The 20,748-nt window shown below is 36.2% G+C and overlaps 1 protein-coding gene across 9 annotated transcripts in view; it reads right to left on the reverse strand.

The window, feature by feature from the left end:
* The window catches only part of UNC13C (unc-13 homolog C), a 585,940-nt gene that overhangs the window by 250,038 nt on the left and 315,154 nt on the right, over positions 1-20,748 (reverse strand). For 6 of the 9 annotated variants that reach the window (XM_070579899.1, XM_070579933.1, XM_070579910.1 and 3 more), the window contains 3 exons: positions 10,185-10,253; positions 8,507-8,596; positions 3,431-3,559 (listed from right to left, as the gene is read on the reverse strand). In XM_070579899.1, coding sequence (XP_070436000.1) covers positions 3,431-3,559; positions 8,507-8,596; positions 10,185-10,253 — 288 coding nt within the window. The remainder of the gene's footprint in view (positions 1-3,430; positions 3,560-8,506; positions 8,597-10,184; positions 10,254-20,748) is intronic. The other 3 variants (XM_070579965.1, XM_070579974.1, XM_070579954.1) reach the window with 1 other exon arrangement.

Genomic DNA, 20,748 nt, shown 5'->3' on the forward strand with positions numbered 1-20,748 from the left:
GTTTTTAAGGGTTGGAACTAGATGTGGCTTTCACCAATTCCTCCCATAGTTCATCATCTAGCACCCTATAATATGACCAGGACAACTGCAAGAGGCTTTAGTCAAGCACTGAGAGCCTCCCACAGAGAAGAGCACTTCTTTCAGTCTTGTTTATAATAGGCCAAGTGTACCTATAAACTCTTATTGTATTGAGAAAAATTATTGTTTATTCATTTATTCGATTCACTCAACAAATGCTTTTGAGTACCTACTATGATCCAGGCATTGTCATAAGTACAATGGGTATAGCATTGTTCATGTTACTTTCCTGTGGGTAAACTCTTATTTGGCTCTCCACTCACCTGATAATATGTGCAAAAGATGGAGTAATAGAGTAAGTGGGGTGGAAGTTGTAATTTGGGACAGATCCTGTGTCTTATAGGTCATTGTGAGGACCTTGAATTTGACTGAAATGAAGAGACTTTAGAAAATTCTGTGCAAAAGAGTGACATGATCTGACTTGCTTTCTACTTACTTATTTATTTTCTATTTATTTATTTTTGAAGCATCGAGTTTGCACTTTGCACTTAGCAGCCCACCCCAGCAGGACAGCTGGCTGGGCTGCTGACTTACTTTTTAAAAGTGTCACTCTTACTGCTCTTTTGAGAACAGACATAAGGTGGTAGGGAGACAGTATTGAACTCTATTAGGAAGTTATGAAGTAATCTAAGTGAGCAATGATGGTACCTAAGACCAGGGTGGAAGCATGGAGCTGGTGAGAATGGTCAGATTCTGGATGTGTTATGAAGATAATGTATTTAATGTTTAAGATAAAGTCATCAGAATTTGAGGACGATTCACATGTGTGGTGTGAGGAAAAAAGGTCTTAACTTGAGCTCCCAGGAGTATGGAGTTGCAGTCAAATGAGAGATAAGCCTTAATAATTAAAACTGTTCTGAGATGGCTTCTGAAGGGCTCCAGGGAGCATTGGTTTCCTAAGTTATTCAGATCCAATAAGTGCTTGCTTTAGAATTTCTAATGATAACAATGTTTATGGAAAGATCTTTTTCTCTGATTTGAAGCTTAGCTACAAACATTCCCCACGTTGATAAGATTTTATGTAACATCTATAGATCTTCCTACCTAAAAAGAAAACTAGTGAGTTAGCAAGTTACGTAGATATCTCTTTTTTGAAAGCCAAGTCAGCAAATATTAAGCTATACTAGATTCATTTTGATATGGCAATGATTTACTTTTTCTTAGGGGCATGTTTGTTTTATGGGAACTGCCCATGTTTCTATATCTCTTACAGAAATAAAACTTTAGGGGCTGGCTCCATGGCCGAGTGGTTAAGTTCACATGCTCCACTGTGGCGGCCCAGGGTTTGGATCCTGGGCGTGGACATGGCACCACTGGTCAGGCCATGTTGAGGCAGCGTCCCACATCCCACAACTAGAAGGACCCGCAACTAAGATATATAACTGTGTACCGGGGGGCTTTGGGGAGATAAAGCAGGAAAAAAAAAAAAAAAGATTGGCAACAGTTGTTAGCTCAGGTGCCAATCTTTAAAAAATAAATAAATAAATAAAAAGAATATTTTATTTATTATCTTTATCATTATTATTTATATATTAGAAAGACTCTAAGGTATGCCATTTTGGTGTTAATTAGTAGAACAAGAGGTTATATTTAAGTTGGATTTTGATGAAGGCAGAAAACGGGGGAGGAACATTTTAGGCATAGAGTACAAGACACATACATGCATGGATGTATAAAAGGATGGCCAATTCACAGAAATTATAGAATTTAGGGCCCATGAGAGGGGACCAGTTTGGGTTTGGAGTTGTAAGGAGTGAAAAATTGAGGCTGGTAAAGTCTGATAAAATTGATAATGAAGTTATGTAAGGTACATGGTATAATAAATATAAATAAATATGTACATGTATAATAAAAAGTTTCAATTTTATCTTTTAGGTAAATAAAGACAATGCTGTTGAAAATGCAGAATTGAAAGAACCTTGTGGTAGGAAGATAGAGACTACAGAATAGATGAAGGGAAGCTGTTAGAAAGTCACCCAAGAGGAGAGTATAAATTAGAGATAATTTAATCCCTAGAAATCCCAGAGAACCAAGTTTCTAAACTAGAGCACATCTAGCAGAAATGATAAACTAAAGTTATCGACAATTATGTGGTTATATATTGTTTTGCTTATAGAATGAAAAACTTCAGCTTTAATTTTTTTCTCCTATTAGCTAAGAAATAAATGACTGTAGAAAGATTTAATACCATAAGACACCCAGCTTGAAACCTAGCTTAAAAGAGTCTCACTAGCCTTCATCCAACATATGCTTTCTAGAATCTGCTGCACTCAAGTAACCAGGAAGTTCCACAGATAATTGCAGTTTTCAATATCTAGTGGAACAACTGCATTCTTCAGGGAAGCAGATAGACAATAGACACATATTAAAAAGCCACCTCAAACACCAGTTTTATAGAAGTAATAGCTATGTATAAATCATAGTGTGCATTAGATAATGTCAATGCAACAAAAAAACACATCACATATAAAGAGGGAAGTAATATATGAGATCACTTAACTGACAAAGGATTAGTATCCAGAATACATTTTGTAATTTTCTGCAAGTTAATAAGTAAAAGACAAGCAAGCCAAGAGAAAAATCAGCAAAGGATTAATAGGCAATTCACGGAAAATAAAACTGAAGCATATGTGAAAAATTGAGCATATGTGAAAAGACGTTCAAACTCACCAAAATTAAAATTGTGCTCATCCCTGAAGGGGGAGGAAGGGAGGGGAATCAATTTGGAAGAAGTATAAAGTGAAATACCATTTCATGTGCAATATTTAATGCCTTTAAACCATGAAGAGCAGAGCAAACATTGCTAAAGGTTAACATTTGGTCATCTAGGTGGTAAGTATATGCATGTTTGATTTACTTTCTGTATTTTCTTTTGTATTTTTGAAATATTTATTAATAATAAATTTACGTATATAACAACTTTACCATCCTGATCTATAAAAATTTCCACATCTATCACTTTTATGATGTAAAATGAGCAGGGAGGCAGTATGAGAACATAGGAGAAGAACATAGGGAAGAGCACAGGAGCAGGAGTTGGAATCCTAAATTCCAGTCCCAGATCTGCCACTTGCCCACTTCTGACCTTCATGAATTACTTAATTCTTCTAAAACTAACTCCTTTCTTGAAAAACTTCAACAACAATATCCGTCTTTACCACATAAAGTTATTGTAAGGAGTGAATTACTCCATGTAAATAAAAGTAATGTTCAAATGTGAAGAAACAATATGGAAATTCTCAAAACCTGCAGTTAATGTGAAATTAAATGAACATATTTTCCCATTTACTGTCATTCTAAACTTACAGAAATAGGCGTTAGAAACAGAAAGTAGATGCTCATCTTTTCTTACCGGGTCTATTAGCTGGGAATAGAGTTCATGGCAATTGTCGAAAATATACTTGTACGTGGAATCCAGGCAAGCCCTGACACAGTCCTTCACCACCAAGCTGGCCTTTGGGGGACTTGGCAGCTCTAAAACCTGAGAGACAGATTATTTTCTTAAACTCAAAACTAGAACATTTTAATCCAGTACAAACAAACAATATCCAATGAATGCTTTCAGTTGATTTTTCTGTGTTCAGGAAAAATATGGTCTTAGAAATGTTTTAAATGTGTACATCTTCACTTTAACTTTCTGCTAGGACAACTCAGTGAAATGATCATAGTTGTAAATATTCAAATAGAAACACTTAAAGTGTCCAATTACGATATCATTCATTCCATTCAATCATTCAACAAATATGTATCACATACTATTCCAGACAATGGTGACATTGCAACGAACAAAAGAAGCAAAAATCCATTTCCTTATGGAGCTAAATTCTTTTACATAATAAACATAATAAATCGGTAAAATGTATTACATAATGATGCATGTTGAAAATAAAAATAAACTAGAGAAAAGGGGATAGGAAGTGATTCAGTGGAACAGAACTAACACAGGACTGCAACAGTAGATAAATTCAGAAAAGTAAGAGGATGGTGCCAGGAGAAAACTTACATATAGACTGCTGCAAGAACCTGGGCTTTGAGCAAGGTGGGAAGGAATTGGATTGTTTGAGTAAAACAGCAAAGTGACCTAACTTAAACTAGCTTTTAAAAGGCTCTCTTACACTGCCTTAGGTTGAGCTATGGAAAAAGTAGAAAGACTAGTGATGAGAATACTGCAATAATTCAGTCAAAAGAAGATAATGCTTAGACTATGGTGGTAAGCTAGAAGCTGTCAGAAGAAATCATATTCTAGTTAATTTGGGAAGGAAGACCTAACAGATTTGCTACAGATTGGATGATTGGTATGAGAGAAAGAGGGGTTAAAACCCCAAGTTTTTAGCCTGAGTAACTGGTACAGTGGAGATAGCCTCAACTTAGATGGGCAAGACTGTGCTTGGGAGATCAGGAGCTCACTTTCAGACAGGTTAAGATTGAGCAAACTGTTATACACACAAGTAGATTTCAAATAGAAATTTGGATAAATAAGTCTGGAGTAGTGGAGCTGCCCAGGCTAGAGATATAAATTTGGAAATTATTAGCTTAGAGAAGATTTAAGAAATGAAACTAGATGAGTATGGATAGAGAAGAGAAGAGTTCCAAGAAATAAACCCTGGGTAATTCTAGCCCTATGACATGAGGAAAATGAGAAAGAACAAAGTAGTGGAAACCAGAAAATAATCAGCCAATGAAACAGGAGGAAAACTAAGCAAGAGGGGTGTCCTGGAAATCTAGAGATGAAAGGGTTTCCAGGAGGAAGAATTGATGAAATATATTAAGTGATATTGAATGCTGTTGGATGAAGATCAATAATGACCACTAGATTTAGCAAAGTGATGGTCATTAGTGATTTTGACAAGATCATCTTTGGTGAAGTGATGACATAAAAGTCTGTTTGGAGTGGGTTCAAAATATAATGGTGTATTTTGAGATTTAATATTGTTAGTATTGTTAAAAATCAGTTCTTGTCAGACTGATTTATAGATTTAGTGCAATCCCAGTCAAAATCCCAATGAGAAATAACATTGCCTAAACAATTCTGAAAAAGAAGAAAAATGGTGGAAGACTCACACTATCTGATTTTAAGATTTGCTATAAGTAATCCAGACAATATAGTCATGGTGAAATTACAGGCAATTGAACCGTCCAGAAATAGACCCAAACAAATATGGCTAACTGATTTTTTCATAAAGATGCAAATGCAATTCAATGGATAAAGGATAATCTTTTCAATAAATGGTGTCAGAACTATTGAATATCATATGCAAAAAGTTATTCTTGACCCATATCTCACACCTTATTAAAAACATAACTCCCAAAATGGAACATAGAACTAAATAGAAAAGGCAAAATAAAACTTTTAGAAGAAATGTAGGAAAATCTCTTTGTGACCTTGGTTTAGCCAGGAGCTCTATCCACAAACAGAAAAATTGACAAATAGACTTCATGAAAATTAAGAATTTTTCCTGTGCAAAAGATACTGTTAGAGAATGAAAAGACAAAGCACAGACAGGGAGAAAATATTAACAAATAAAGTACCTGATAAATGACTTGTATCAAGAGTCTATAAAAGAACTTCTAATACTCAACAATAAGAAAATAACCTAACAAAAAATTGGCAAAATATTTCAACAGATTGTTTATAAAAGAAACTCAGATGGAAAATCAGCCCGAGAAAGGATGATCAACATTACTAATTAATAGACAAATAGGGGCCAGGCCCCGTGGCTGAGTGGTTAAGTTTGCGAGCTTTGGCAGCCCAGGGTTTCACCAGGGCAGATCCTGAGAGCGGACATGGCACTGCTCATCAAGCCATGCTGAGACGGAGTCCCACATAGCACAACCAGAAGGACCTAGAACAATGATATACAACTATGTACTGGGGGCCTTTGGGGAGAAGAAGAAAAATGAAGATTGGCAACACATGTTAGCTCAGGTGCCAATCTTTAAAACAAATAATAATAGAGAAATAAAATTAAGACCACGATTAGATAGAACTTCACTCCTAGCACCATGGGAAATACCAAGAGCTTCACCAGAAGATGTAGAGCAACTGAAATTTTCATACATTGCTGCTGGGAATGAAAAATTGTACAACTGCTTTGAAAAATGATTTGGCATTTCTTGTGAAGTTAAACATACGTTTACTAAATGACCCAGGAACCTCATTCCTAGGTATTTACCCAACGAAAGTGAAAACTAATGTTTACACTAAAAATATGTATATCAATATTTTTAACAGTGTTATTTGTTATAACCCCAAACTGTGAACAACCCAAATGCTTGTAGTACACACATAACAAAGAATTACTACTACTCAGCAATAAAAAGGAATGAACCATTGATACACTCAACAAGATGGATGAATAGCCAATGTGTTATGCTTGATAGCGTATTATTTCATCTACATAATGTTCTGGAAAAGGCAAAACCAAAGGGGACAACAACAGATCCATGGTCGCCAGGGCCTGGGAGAGGGTTTGACTCTAAAGGAGCAGTACAAGGGAATGCTGGAGGATTATGGAACTGTTCTATGTCTTGATTGTAGTAATGGTTATACAACTACAAATTTGTCAAAACAAATAGATCTGTACAACCAAAAGACTGAATTTTACTGTCTGTAATGAGAAAAATAGACAATGGAAGAGGAAATGTGTCCAAAAGATAATGGGAGGAAAGAAATTGGAAAGAAAATGTAAAGAGGATTATTTTGAGGAGTTTTGGCATCAAAGGAAAAGAAGAGTTAAGGTAGTAGCTGTAAAGAAAGTGGAGTCAAGCACTATTTGTTTTTCTCCCCACAGCCCCAGTATCTAGCTGTATATCCTAGTTGCACGTCCTTATAGTTCCTCTATGTGGGATGCTGCCACAGCATGGCTTGATGAGCAGTGTGTAGGTCCGTGCCCAGGAAGAGAACCAGCGAACCTGGGCCACCAAAGCAGCATGCGTGAAATTAATCACTATGCCACCGAGCCACCCTGGAGTCAAGCACTATTTTTAAGATTGAAAATTAAGAGCGTGTTTGGTGATGGAGAATATCCAGTAGAAAGGGGAAACTTGATAATTCAGGCAAGTGGGGAGGATTGCTGGAAAATGTTTTAGTATGCAAGAGGGGAATGAAATCAATTGCACAGGTGGAAGAGATCACCTTTTCTAGAACAGACAGCTAATCAATAGTAATTTAAAAAAGGAAGAGTATACAGACAAGGATGTAGCTAAGTAGGTGGGTGAGATGGGTTATGGGAGCATATGGTTGGAGCTTGAGGAAGCTCTCCAGTCTTTGCTCCTGTTTTTTCAGTGAAATAGGAAGCAAGGTCATCAGCTGATCATGAGGGAGGGGAAAGAGGACTTGCAAGTTTGACAAGATTTGTTTTCTAAACACTGCAAGGCTGGTGACTGAGGAATGACAGATATGTAGCACTTGTGCTGGCACTCTCTAACCTCACTCCCATTTACCCTCATTGTTTATGGTAAGCATCACCTGTCAATCAAGTAAACTTTCCCACTGAGCCTGGACTGGGTCTCACTATCATTTTCTACACACTGTTCCAGCAGCTGCTGCCAGTAGGTCAGAATTGACATACATTCTATTCATCCTAGTCACCCAATTTAACCACGGTTTTAAACCAAATACATTTTAATTGAAGTTTAAAGAATTTAAATGATTATTGATACAGTATGGGTTTTTTTGCCTTTCTTATATTATAAAATATCATTTTTAGTGCTTGTAGTGGAAACAATCACAGGCAACACCAAAAAGAAAAACAATTATTTCCAGTCTTTTTCTATGTAGAATTTTTTTGAATAAACATCATAAAACTCTTTCAAAGAACAAAACTTTTTAGCCCATAGCCAGACAAATAATTTTAGGAAAGACTTTACATGAATTGTCCTGCTAGCCAAAGTATGATTCTAGAGAACTTTCTATTAAAGCAGAGGAGATATATCTAAAAAGAAGTGTCTGCATAGTTTGGTAGATAATAATTATTATAGTGGATTAGGTGATCAAATATATTCCTACGTAGACAGGCCAAGGCTAAAAATGGAAGTTGCCATAATTGGGGTAAACTTAAAGAGTCAGCTACTCTCTTATGATGAAAAAGTCAGTAGGATATCTTAGTTAAAATTAAGACAAGAAGTAAACTCCACTTCCACATTTTTAAGGACTTTTTTTGTAAGTGCCATGTCCACTTATTAGAGAGCTGTGTTTAAGATGGATTTAATTTCAAACGAAATTTGAGCCCAATAAAATATCTCAACTGTCTAGGATAATCCCTTTCAACCCTCCTTATACTGGAAGCTTCATTTAGCTCAGGCAAAGTCACCACAATTTAATTGCTGAAGTTGAACAGTATTGATCAAGAGAAAGGTAAACCAGACTTTACCAGGGAATAAATGTGTTATGTCACACCAAGACAGTGACAGAAATAAAATGAGATACCTTCATCCTAAAAAAGGTGATACTTGTTAGCAGGTCAACCGTTGATTTCAAGTCTTGCAGTCTTTCAGCATTGCTGGCAGGAAAATTTTCCTTATTAATTAGGAAACAGAAAATGGGTAAATTATCAGCATTAAGCCTCCAGTGGGAAAATAAGCGAAAACTAGCTTTCTATGAAAGAAAAAACTGTGTAAAGTTTTTAAAATATCCCTACAGTATTCTCACAATAATTCTATCATAAAATGTTCCAGAAAGTAAACAATTTGAAAATAGTCTCTTCTTAGTCTTAGAAAGCCATATCTTTCTATTTATCCCCACAATGCAACAAAAATATTCAAAACATATCATTAATGCAATGTTATTAGGTTATTTGTCATGTTCATAAAATAGTTTTGCTACTAAAAGTGGGGAGGACAGCATATATTTGAAAATATTTTTATGATTTTCTCAAGATGGGTAATTTTTTTCAAAAGTACTTTGGGAACTTTTGCATGTGCTACATTTTCAGTCACAAAGAAACTTTTCTAAAAGTTAAGAAAACTAAGATTGCACTGCACAGTCTCTTCCTAAAGTACCATGGATTTCAACAAAAGTTTCTGTTAGTGAGATTTGGTGAAAAATGTCATATAAAAATGCAGATGTTCAAAACTTTGAAGGAAAGGTATAATTATGAAAGTGTTTATGTAAGAAACAATTTTAACATTGAGACATTTCTCACATTAACCTGCTTTCATATTGGATTTTAAACAGTTATCACGAAAACAACAGGTAACTTTTGTATATTCATGAACTGAAGCAGAGCGGGAGAGTCTAAATGATGGTGAATGAGGCGGCCTCCAGGCCCTTCTTGCCTCTAAATATCTTTTTTGTTGCCTAGCCATAGCAATTCTCTTCTCATAGGGTTGGTCCCGGTTCCAACATAAAAGGTGAGTCTGACAAAATTTGGTATTAAAATTTCCAGAAATATGCAATTCAGGTATCCATCAAAAAGAGACTAAAAAGTAAATGCAGGAGAGATATATATGTGCAGATATGGAAAGATGTTTAGAATAAATTGCTAAATAAAGAATGGAATAGTTATTACTATGGAAATTTAGGAAAGAAAATTTGTAACTAATTTTTTTATAATTAAGATACTTTGTAATTAAAATTATATGTTTGTACTCACACATACATGAATATATTTGTGTTTGTGTGTGCATTTGTGTATGTTTCCCCTGGAGGTGAAGTATAGAAGTGTTGACAATGAACTACGAACAACTTCAAAAAAAGCACATTGTATTGATCTAGAAGGAGTGAATTAAACAGTGAATCCCAGTAGGAATCTCAAAGCTGGGGAAATATCAGCAGGATATCTCGGTAACAAGGGGTGAGCTTTCAAAATGAGGACTGGGCCACATGTCTACTTCATGAATTAGCTAAGGGCCACTCAGTCTGGTGGTTATTAAAATAATTATAAAATTAAAGCTGTAAAAACACACACAGTATTGTAGGCTTATTTGGGACATGGCCTGAATAAGGGACATCTGCTTGCTTACTTAGTGGACTCTTCTAATGTGACAGGACTCAAGATTGATATTTTTACTTTTCCATTACACTGTGGATTATTTTGTACAATAGGACAAGAAATCATCTGAGCCAAGCCCCTATTTTACCTTTAGGCAAATAATTTTGTACATACCCTGTACTTTGACAGGTCAATCCTTAAAGAGTTATGCAACTGGTCCAGTAGTTTTATGAATTTTTCCCTCTGTAGAAAGCAAACACAAAGTAGGAGAATGGAGATAAACGGTCATTCTAAATGTAGTCCTGACAACAAGTCTGTGAGTTACTGTCCCCATTTTATAGAAAGGAAGGTTCAAAGATGTCAATGACTTGCCCAAGGTCATACAGCTGATACGTGATACAGCAATGATTCAAACTCTTGTCTTTTTGACACCAAATCCAGGCTCTTTCCAACAAGTCACTGCCTCTCTGTGATGAATGAGAAAGCACCCAGAGACTTGTGTTCTACAGAAAGAGTCCAGACAACGGAATTGTCACTGTACTGATTCACAGCAACATGAGCCAGCAAGAGAAAATATAACCCACCCCTGTTTCTACCCCTGCACACCACTCCACCTCCCCAGAAATAAATTACAGTTTTTAAAGCTTCTCCCACCTATGGTAGTGAGAGTAGCTGCTGTTTTTGTCAAAAACAATTTCAAAAAGCATTTTCTTTTGGTAACAAGTAAACACTTCATAATCTGAAAGGATTTATTGCCTTTAAAGTATGTTTATGATTTAATGCTAAAAAATAGCAGGCAAAAATTCACTGATGCTTCCCTTTGATGCTGTGTCAGTGTTGGACTGACCTCTTCATAGAAGGATTTGAAGATTATAACAAAAAGGAGTTTTGTTAATAAGCAGAAGGATGAAGTTGTGTGGACTAAGTAAATTATATAAATTAGATAAATTAAAACCATCAAAGTCACACACACAACCCTTATAGGTATACAATTCACCATTCTGAATTTTAGATTTCGAATCAAAAATGAAAAAAATAGGAGGGTGGGAGTAAACGACAGTCAAGTTCTCTGCCTATATTAATATTCTGTAAACATCAAATTGCACTTTGGAAGATGTTGGCAAAAGTAGAAACTTTTTCTAATAGTTTCACATATGAGGTGGATTTATAGTGTATATAACTCTTATGCCTTGAAGTCACTGATCTTGTGGAAGCGAGCTGAATATTAATAGGAATTGATGAATTGTTCCTAAGTTGAAACTCCAATTTAAACTGTCCTCATCAGGTTTACAAATCAGTGAAAAAAATTTGAGTATTGCCTCCATGTTAACCCCTGTGGAGGCAATGAAGGAGCCTAAGAAATGATCCTTGTCTTCCGGAAGCCTGTCATCTCATTAGGCAGGTAAGACTCTACAGTAAAGCTACTAAAACATACAGATGAGTTGAATGTCTTAGATCTTTCTTTCCCACTCTTATCATATGTTCCACGGAGAGGAGACAACCTATGCTGCCCATTATTAACCCCTCATCCCTCATCCACATGGGTCAATGGCTTTCAATCAGAATAGAAAGATAAAAGAGCCACTACAATCATCAGTTTAGGCCACAGTAAAGTTAATCATTCAATGACTGTAAAAGTCAATGTGTTCGTGCCATGTCTCTGAAAGCTTTGTCTGACCTCTGTGATTGGTACTAATCATCGAGACAGCTGATGTGACCCTAGCCAACCACGCTATGGCTGAAATCATTGGCCCTGTTATATACACTGGGACTGAATGTTCTGGTTGTCTGCTCAATACCCATTCTTCCACTCTTCCTTATAATAGAACCTCATGAATCAAACGTGTCCATTATGAAATGCCTACCTTCCCAGACCTCTTTTCCTCTAGGAAGGGCCATGCAGCATGGTTTGGGTCAATGAGATACATACAACGTATTAAAGGGGATGGACCCAGATAGCATATTATCAGTGAATTATTATTTGTAAAGATTCTAAAAGAGTGCTTGGCAGGCTATTAGTGTTTGCTGTATGATTCTCTGCTGGGCTATTTTCCATTTGCCCTTTGTGTTTCTCTCTTTCTTTCTCACATTAAACTCAGACTAGGTACTAGAAGGTAAAACAGTCATCCTATGGCTATAAGATGAAAAGCTTAAGAGATGGTAAGAATGTTTGCAGCAGGAAGCGAGATGGAGCCCCACACCTCATCCAAGCCCTGTCTGATCACTCTTTCAAAAAATTACAATACTGAGAAGCTACACTAGCCCTAAATTTCTTATTACCTGTGGACTTAAGTTACATGGGAAAAAAAATCTTATTTACTTAAGTTTGTTGAGTTTCTGTTCCATGCAGCTGAACACAATTCTGACTGATACAGATCACACATGTGGTCTTCCTACCTAGGTCTTCAGGGCCCAGCTGGAAAATTTACATCCAAGCAGAATAGAAAACTGCAGAGAAAACTGCGAGACTTGTTTGTCACTAAATTGTGAACAATATCAGATGATGTCAAATTAAAAGTGTGCTGCTGATTGAATTTTCATAGAGATTCTTTAAACAGCAGGACAGCTTGAAATTTAATTTTGTTTACCATATTTCTATTAACTACAGTGAGATTGCCTTTGCAAGAACAGAGGAGGCCTATTGCTTGCATAGTGTGATTTGAGAAAGAACAAAAGATGGCATGATTAAAAAATGATTCCCCTGAGGGGCAGCATGCCACAGTATTTGAAACTGCCACATTATTCAGGTCTTTGCATTAGGTAAGGACTACACATGTCTGGTATTTGGTAAGGACCAAATCGATAATAATAACAGTGAGCATTATCAGTTATTAAAAATTTAGGTTTAATTAGTTGATAAGGATACCTCTAGACCAGGGGTCAGCAAACTGTCTATAAAAAGCCAGATAGTAAATATTTTCAGCTTTGTGGTCTCTGCCACAACTATTCAACTCTGCTGTTACAGAGCAATAGTTCTAGCAGACAATATACAAACAAATGGGCACGGTTTGTTTTCCAATAAAATTTTGTTTCTGGACACTGAAATTTGAATTTCATATAATTTTAGTGTGTCACAAAATAATAATCTACTTTTGGTTTGTTTTTTAATGATTTAAAAATGTAAAAACATTCTTATCTCATGAGCCATACAAAACCAGTTAGTGGGCCAGCTTTGGCCCCTGGGCAGAGGGGAGATTTTGAGTCTGGGGAGACAGTTGCTACGCCACAAGAGCACTCTCCATAATTTTCCCTAGGATCCTGGGAACCAAAGAAGGAAAAGCTCATATAAGGAAGGGGTATAAAAACCTCTGCATCATCCTCAGCTTCTCTCTTCCATTCCTTTCTTTCTCAGTATTTCACTCCAACAGCATGGGTAGGTTTATCCTGAAGCTTAAGCTTTGGGGGCCCACATTTGCTTCAGCTTCCCTGGGAGGAAAACTAGCTACGTGTTCCCGTGATCTTAGGTTTTTGTAAAATTCGTAAGAATAGGATAAAAATTATTCTGACCTGGACTAGCAAATTGTAAAAACTTTTTTCCAGATCATATCAAAAGCAGTAATTCATTAAGAAGAACAGAAACATTTCAAACAGAAGTAAAGCATAGCCCATTTGATAATTTTTTGACAATTAATGTTAATCATATGAACATATTGGAAATGTTTACATTTCTTGCTGATATGAGATTAATTCTGATACGAGATACCATAAAATTATAAAATTATAAAACTACAATGATGCTATCAATAAAAAAACTAATTAATAAGTGTTACCAATTTGAACAGTATTTAAGGGGTCACTTCATAGGCAAACTTGAAAAGCACTGAGATGTTATCATTCATTGACCAAGTCAGCCTTAATATTTCCCTGGGTTTGACTGAACTTTCCACAGAGCTCTTCCTGACTCTAAGTCCTGACTTCCCTTTTTTATTTTTAGAGAATTTTCTTTAGAAAATTTACAATTGTAAATTCTTTCTCTGCCCCTTTGAGATTTAAATCTTTTTAAAAACGTCTTCCCAGGGGCCCCGCCCCATGGCCATAGTGGCTAAGTTCAACACTCTCTGCTTTGGTAGCCTGGGTTTTGGGGTTCATATCCCAGGCATGGACCCACACCACTCGTCAGCCATACTGTGGTGGCAATTCACATACAAAAACTAGAAGAAGATTGGTGACAGATGTTAGCTTAGGGCGAATCTTCCTCAGCCAAAAAAAAAAAAAAGAAAAGAGAGGAAAAGAAATCTCTTGCCAGTTTTACAACCCAAGAATGTCTTCCTCAAGTACTTGGGAGCCAACCCTTTGAAACATAATCATCAAAGAGATAGCACCCCTATCTTCCAGCCTCTGTGGGAGGGTAGGAGACTAACATCTATGGGTGTCAATTAGCAAACACAGATAGCTTAATCACAGAAAAAGATCTTTGCAAACTCAAGAATGATTCAATGTGCTGGTCACATACCACTGACCCTCCTTATATCCTCAGGTACTTTTCCTCTAGCTTGTTCCAGCCCTTAGAAATTCCTCTCTTTTGTTTCAGCAAAGTCCATCTCAGACTGGGCTCTGTTCTCTCTCCAATTGCAATAGCCTTGAATAAAGTCTTCCTTCCCTCTTTAACTTTGTTGTGTGCAATTTTTGCTTTGACATCACATAGGAAAGAAACAATAAATGTTTTCCCAAATTTGATGAAAGTCATTAAAATGCATGTGGCATTATCAATGAATTGTGAAAGTAAAAGAAACTCCTCTAAAGTATCAATTTAAAAAGTTTGATCAACTCTGCTAGATGAAAGCCTAAAAAATTATATTTCAGAATTTTTGTCGTATGAAGAAGTGATCAAAGAATCTGCAATAAAAACTGTAGTAAAAACTCTTATAGAGGTGTGTCAGGCAGTTAATTAACGAAAATATTATGTTGTTTTTATGGAATTTGTAATGTTTGTGGTATTTGTTGTATTATAATAACTTATAATTCATTGTGATTTATCTGATAAGGGGTCAATATTCAAAATATACAAAGAACTCATACATCTCAACAGAAAAAGAACTAACAAGCCAATTGAAAAGTGGGCAAAAGATCTGAACAGATGTTTCTCCAAAGGAGATATACAGATGGCCAACAGGCAAATGAAAAGATGTTCAACATCATTAACTATTAGGGAAACGCAAATCAAAACTACAATTAGATATTACCTCACTCCTGTCAGAATGGCTATAATTAACAAGACAGGAGACGAAAAATATTGGAGAGGATGTGGAGAGAAGGGAACCTTCATACACTACTGGTGGGAGTGCAAACTAGTGTAGCCACTATGGAAAATCGTATGGAGATTCCTCAAAAAATTAAGAATAGATCTACCATATGATCCAGCTATTCCACTGCTGGGTATTTATTCCAAAGAACATGAAAACAAGAATCATAAAGATACATGCACCCCTGTGTTCATTACAGCATTATTCACAATAGCCAAGACTTGGAAGCAACCTAGGTGCCCATCAAGGGACAGATGGGGAAAAAAGATGTATATATACAAAATGGAATACTACTCAGCCATAAGAAATGATGAAATCTGGCTATTTGTGACAACATGGATGGACCTTGCAGGTATTATGCTAAGTAAAATAAGTCAGAGGGACAAAGTCAATTACTGTATGACCTCACTCATAAGTAGAAGATGAAAACAACAACAAACAAACATACGGAGACAGAAATTGACTTGGTGTTTACCAGAGGGGAAGTGGGGAGGGAGGAGGGCGAAAGGGGTGATTAGGCACAAGTGAGTGGTGATGGATTTTAATTAGTGTTTGGGTGGTGAACACGATGTAATCTACACAGAAATTGAAATATATAACGATGTACACCTGGAATTTATATAATGTTATAAACTGTTACTGCAATTTGAAATAAATAAAATGCATATTAATTTTATATTGACAATTTTATATTCTTCTTCTTAAAGAGAGTTTCAGCAAATTGTTTAAGGTTTAGGCAGCACAAAACCTAGATCCACCTCTGCCCAGAACTAATCATTTGGCAAGTCATAAAGAAACCTAATCTATATGAGAATGTTTCCTACATTCATTCTCTCCTTTGCCACATCACTTCATTTTCTCTAAACCGTTGTCCAGAGGCAGCATCATTAATTTTGCCATGCCAGGGCTAGTGCATCAACCCTCTCACCAGTTTCCATGTAGTCCTCCTGTGTTTAGTACCAAGAACTGGCTTACTCATTCTTCCTTTCTTCAGCGTGGCTTCCTGCAGTTCTGAGACTGGAAAACTTAATGCCATATTTCCCAAACTTCTTTGTAGCTAGGTTTCTGCAAGATTTTCATTTCTGCCTATTAGATGTATGTGCACTACTACATTTGGAAAGCAGACATGAGATGGCGGTCCACTTCCTGCTTCTTGGTTTACCTCTGCTGCTAAGTAAAGTCCTCAAGACATTTGTCTTCTGGTCTCTGGCCACTAGCTTTGTGGTTTTTAAGACAGACGCATGGGCAATATAAGCAGTCTTCTGATTCTTCTCCTTTCTGACTGTCAGAAAGTTCACAGCTTGTTTTGCAAGTCAGTTTCACTGTGATATTGTGAGAATTATTATAGAAGGATCCCCCTCCTCCTAAGTGCTTCAGCTAATATTGTTAAGCATCGAATTCCCTGTGCCAAACCTCTTTCTACTTAAAGTTGCTCGGATGGTTTTTATTACTACAGCTGAACTCTGTCTGATGTACATTCTCTCTCTCTCCTCTGTAACATTCCCTCTACAGAATGATCCCTCTAATTCAGAAATTCGACCAGATTATACTCTATGCCTCAAGAATGAAGTCCAAACATCTTAGTGGTCATTAAAGGCCCTCAACAATCTAATGTCAACCCAATAACACAGCTTCCTCTTATACTTCCATCTTTTGTTCTATCTGCCCTACTCCAGAGGCAGACTACCTTACACATACCTCCTTGAATTTATTTTGCATCTTTACTTCTCTTTGTCTTTACTCAAATGTCTTCCCAGGTCTAAGGTAGTTTTCCTACTGCTTACTGGATTTTGAAAATTGCTATTCCTCCCTAAAAGCCCTGTTCATTTTGTCAAGCTTTCATGAGCCCCTGAAGAGAATCAATCACTTGCTCCTCTTCAATCTCAAAGCAATTGGAAGTATACACTCCTTTTACTCATCATATTTTGGGAGTGATTTATGGTTATTGTTACATAGGTTATATTACTTTCCCATTAGAGTATAAATCCCAGAGAACAGAGGTCAACATTTATCTTTCAGCCCCTCCACTGTCTGCTATATTGCCATACATGAGGTATCACATAAATACTTATTGAATGAACAAGTGGACAAATAAAAGAAATATGTAATGGCAAAGAAAAACTTATTAACATATTTGCTTCTGCTCAGCACTGCCTGTGTCAAAGAGGGTGTATATGCTTAGGAAAAATATTTAGCTAGATAAATATCAATTTTACTAAAAATTTATTGGCTATTTGTGTCTTAAGATAACTCACTAAATAAATTTCCTAAAGACTTTTCTTCAAAGTTGAAATATTGACCCCCCCACCTCACAGAGTTTTCCTCCTTTCCAACCATTGATCTACCCATGGTGCTTTCAACATCCGTGAAAATGTTTTACCCAATACAGTTCTCTGATCCTCTTGACTCCAAGCAAACTTTACACTCAATGGTCTGCTCCTAAATCATCTCTGAAAGAAGAAAGGCTTGATTTTTAGCATTTGCCAATTTCTGTGATATAAATATTCTCAATATTTCTCATGTCAAGGATGACTGTGTTCAACAACCAGCTTGCAATATTCCTAAAAATTCAGCAATCACTGCCTGTGAGCATGTACAAACTAGCTCCAGTATACCACTGTTTTACACCCAATTTTCAACAATCTACTCCCAGAGCTACACCTTGGACCTGAGGCTTCCCTTTTGAAATCTTGACTGCAATGTATGATGTTCCTACCAAAATCCTGTCTCTGTCTCTGTCTCTCTCATGGTGCTACTTATCAAACCTAGACTCCATGGTGAACCACTTCAACTTTTCTCTTGACAGCACAGTCTATATACCAATTCCCTCACCCTTCCATTGCCTCTTTTCTGCAAAATTTCAACCTACAGTCAATCCAACCATCTGCTGTATCTGTTACTACATCAGTATCAGAATGCTGGAAATTCTGACAAAATCTCACAGCCACATGAATTGGTGTGACAACAAACTTGTGCTTCCCAACACCAAATGAGACCTTCAGCTTTACTAGAAATTCCTCTTATGTGGCCCTGAATCATTCCCCTTTCTATTTCCTTCCGTAGTAGCTCATCCAAACCTTTACCCAACCTCCTCGACCTTGTGCAATTATATCACAGGCCTTGTCTTGTAGATGAGCATTGCTTGTCCTTGTAGACAACCATAGAGAAGATTAGGGAAATAGAATAGGAATTCTCCAACTTTTCATTCCTATGTCAAAAGCTTAGTGTTCTATGCAAGGGCTCTCACGCCATTTCCTTAACTTTCAGAACATAACTTGCCGTTTCTGATTTCAAGGAATATCCCTCCTTCTGTCCTCCTGACTGCACTTCTTTCTTTCTCCTCTGCGATGTTCTTATATCACTTATTCTCCATCTGATAAATATGCAACTTCACTCTTGCAACTAGCTCCTTTCTAACAATCCATAAACATGTTCAAATTTATCTTATTAAATAATAATAAATTCCTGCCCAACCAGACAGGAAAAATAAAATCCCTTTCAAAACCTCTCTTTTGATTTATCTCTCTTTTCCTCTTCTCATTCAAGTTCCTTGATAGAACAGTCTCTATTTCCTCACCCACTTCCTCCCTTTTTTCACATTTTTATTATATTATTAACACAAGTGTAGAAAATTTTAAAATTTTAGTCTAGAGATGAATACAAAACAAAACAACAAAATACTAGTGGTAATCCCACGAGGTTGCTGTACCATTGGCATTTTGGTGCATTTCCATCCAGTCTTATTTCTAAACCCCTGTGTGTATGTGCATCTGTGTGTGTGCGTGTGTGTGTGTGTGTGTGTGTTTTCAATGTTGGAATTAGACTGTATATAGATTTTTGTATCATATTTTTTCACTTACCATTATATTATAGGCATTACTCAATTGTATGAACTCTTCTTTAAAAACTGATTTTTAGTGATTGTATTATGTTTTAGTGAATAAATGAACCCTAATTTATACAACTATTGATCTATGCCATTCACTGAACAACCCTGTGAAATAAGGCTTCAACCTCAACTGCTTCACTAAGCACGGACCCTAACTGCCAAATCCAAAGGGCTCAATTCTTTCCCCATCTTCCTTGAACTTTTGGTAACAGTTGACAATGTCATATACTTCCCTTTTCTCAAAATAGCTTTACCTTGCCTTTCATACTATCACATTTTTATTATTATTTTCATCCAATTCCTCATTTTCCTCAGCAAACTTTGCTTGCCTCTCCTCTCCACACCCAAGGGTTCTGTCCTTTTCACTTTATTCTTGAGCATTTTTTTTCCAAACCATGACTTCAAATAACACTTGTACACAAAAGAGTCTGAATTTGTATGAGTAATGGTTTTCTTTTCTTAAAGATTTGTTTGTTTTACAATCCTCATAAGCAAGAAAGCTTTTTCCACTGGCTTATTTTTTTTTTTTTTGAGGCTCAAATGTCTGGGTTACACCTTTGAGAAGGATGAAGAAACGCTGATATAACATTGTTCCTTGGTCAGTAAGTAACAGTATCAGCTTCAGATTTCAGGTAAATAAGTACTTTGGGTCCTAAAGTGGAGGTGGGAGACATTATACTTAGATATATTTGACTCAGCAAACAGCATTATTTTCAATAGAGAGAGAAAAATATAATCAAATTTACATACCAAATCACCAATTTATCAAGATGTCGTTTAAAGAAAGATTTCCTCTTTTAACTTTCTTCTACCATAAGCTATTTGACTTACAAAATGAAGTTTCCTATAACCACGTTGCCACTGAAACACTGAAAAGTACTGAAATCAATTGGGTTTCTCTCTGTTGGGCCGGCATGAAGTAAAGGAGCACACTATCTAATCTTCCTCTGGGCAGCTTTTACGGTGGATGTCAATCATATAAACACAGCTTCTTTCTCAGAGGTAGAAAGACTCAGTGTTCCATAAGATTGGCTTATTCTCTACAATGTACCCAAGCAGAATATTAAGACTAAAACAATTTCATAACACTGAATGCTTTATGTTACAGGTTAAATCCCAAGATAATGCATACTGTTACCAAGATGAGATTTTTATAACAAAACTGTTCTATGATCTGGTATTGGTCATAATACTATTTTGTTGAGCTGCCTAGGAATGTTCTTTGGCGCCAGCTCTTACAAGAATCAATCTGTCTAACAAAAGTGTACAGAGTACTGTTTATACTATGAGTAGGGCCAGAGAGATGAAATTCTCTTACCTTATGTTTACAGAGCATTTTCAACTTTTACAAACTGGCTTACCGTCTTTTACCTCATTTGATTTTCATCTTAAATTTGAGAAATATGTTAGAGCAACAATTGTTATCCTCACTGAACAGATTGAGAAATTGAGGCTTTAATGACTGAACTTATTTGCTAAATTTTAATACAAACTCAAATCCCATGACTCCTAACTCAGTGTTTTCTTCTACTAGCATTTATTTTATCATTAAATAGAAATTACTTTTTCCTTTAACTCATTCCAACTCATCCTACACATCTCACAA

The sequence above is a fragment of the Equus przewalskii genome, chromosome 1 (genome assembly GCF_037783145.1).
Source record: "Equus przewalskii isolate Varuska chromosome 1, EquPr2, whole genome shotgun sequence".
NCBI lineage: Eukaryota > Metazoa > Chordata > Mammalia > Perissodactyla > Equidae > Equus > Equus przewalskii.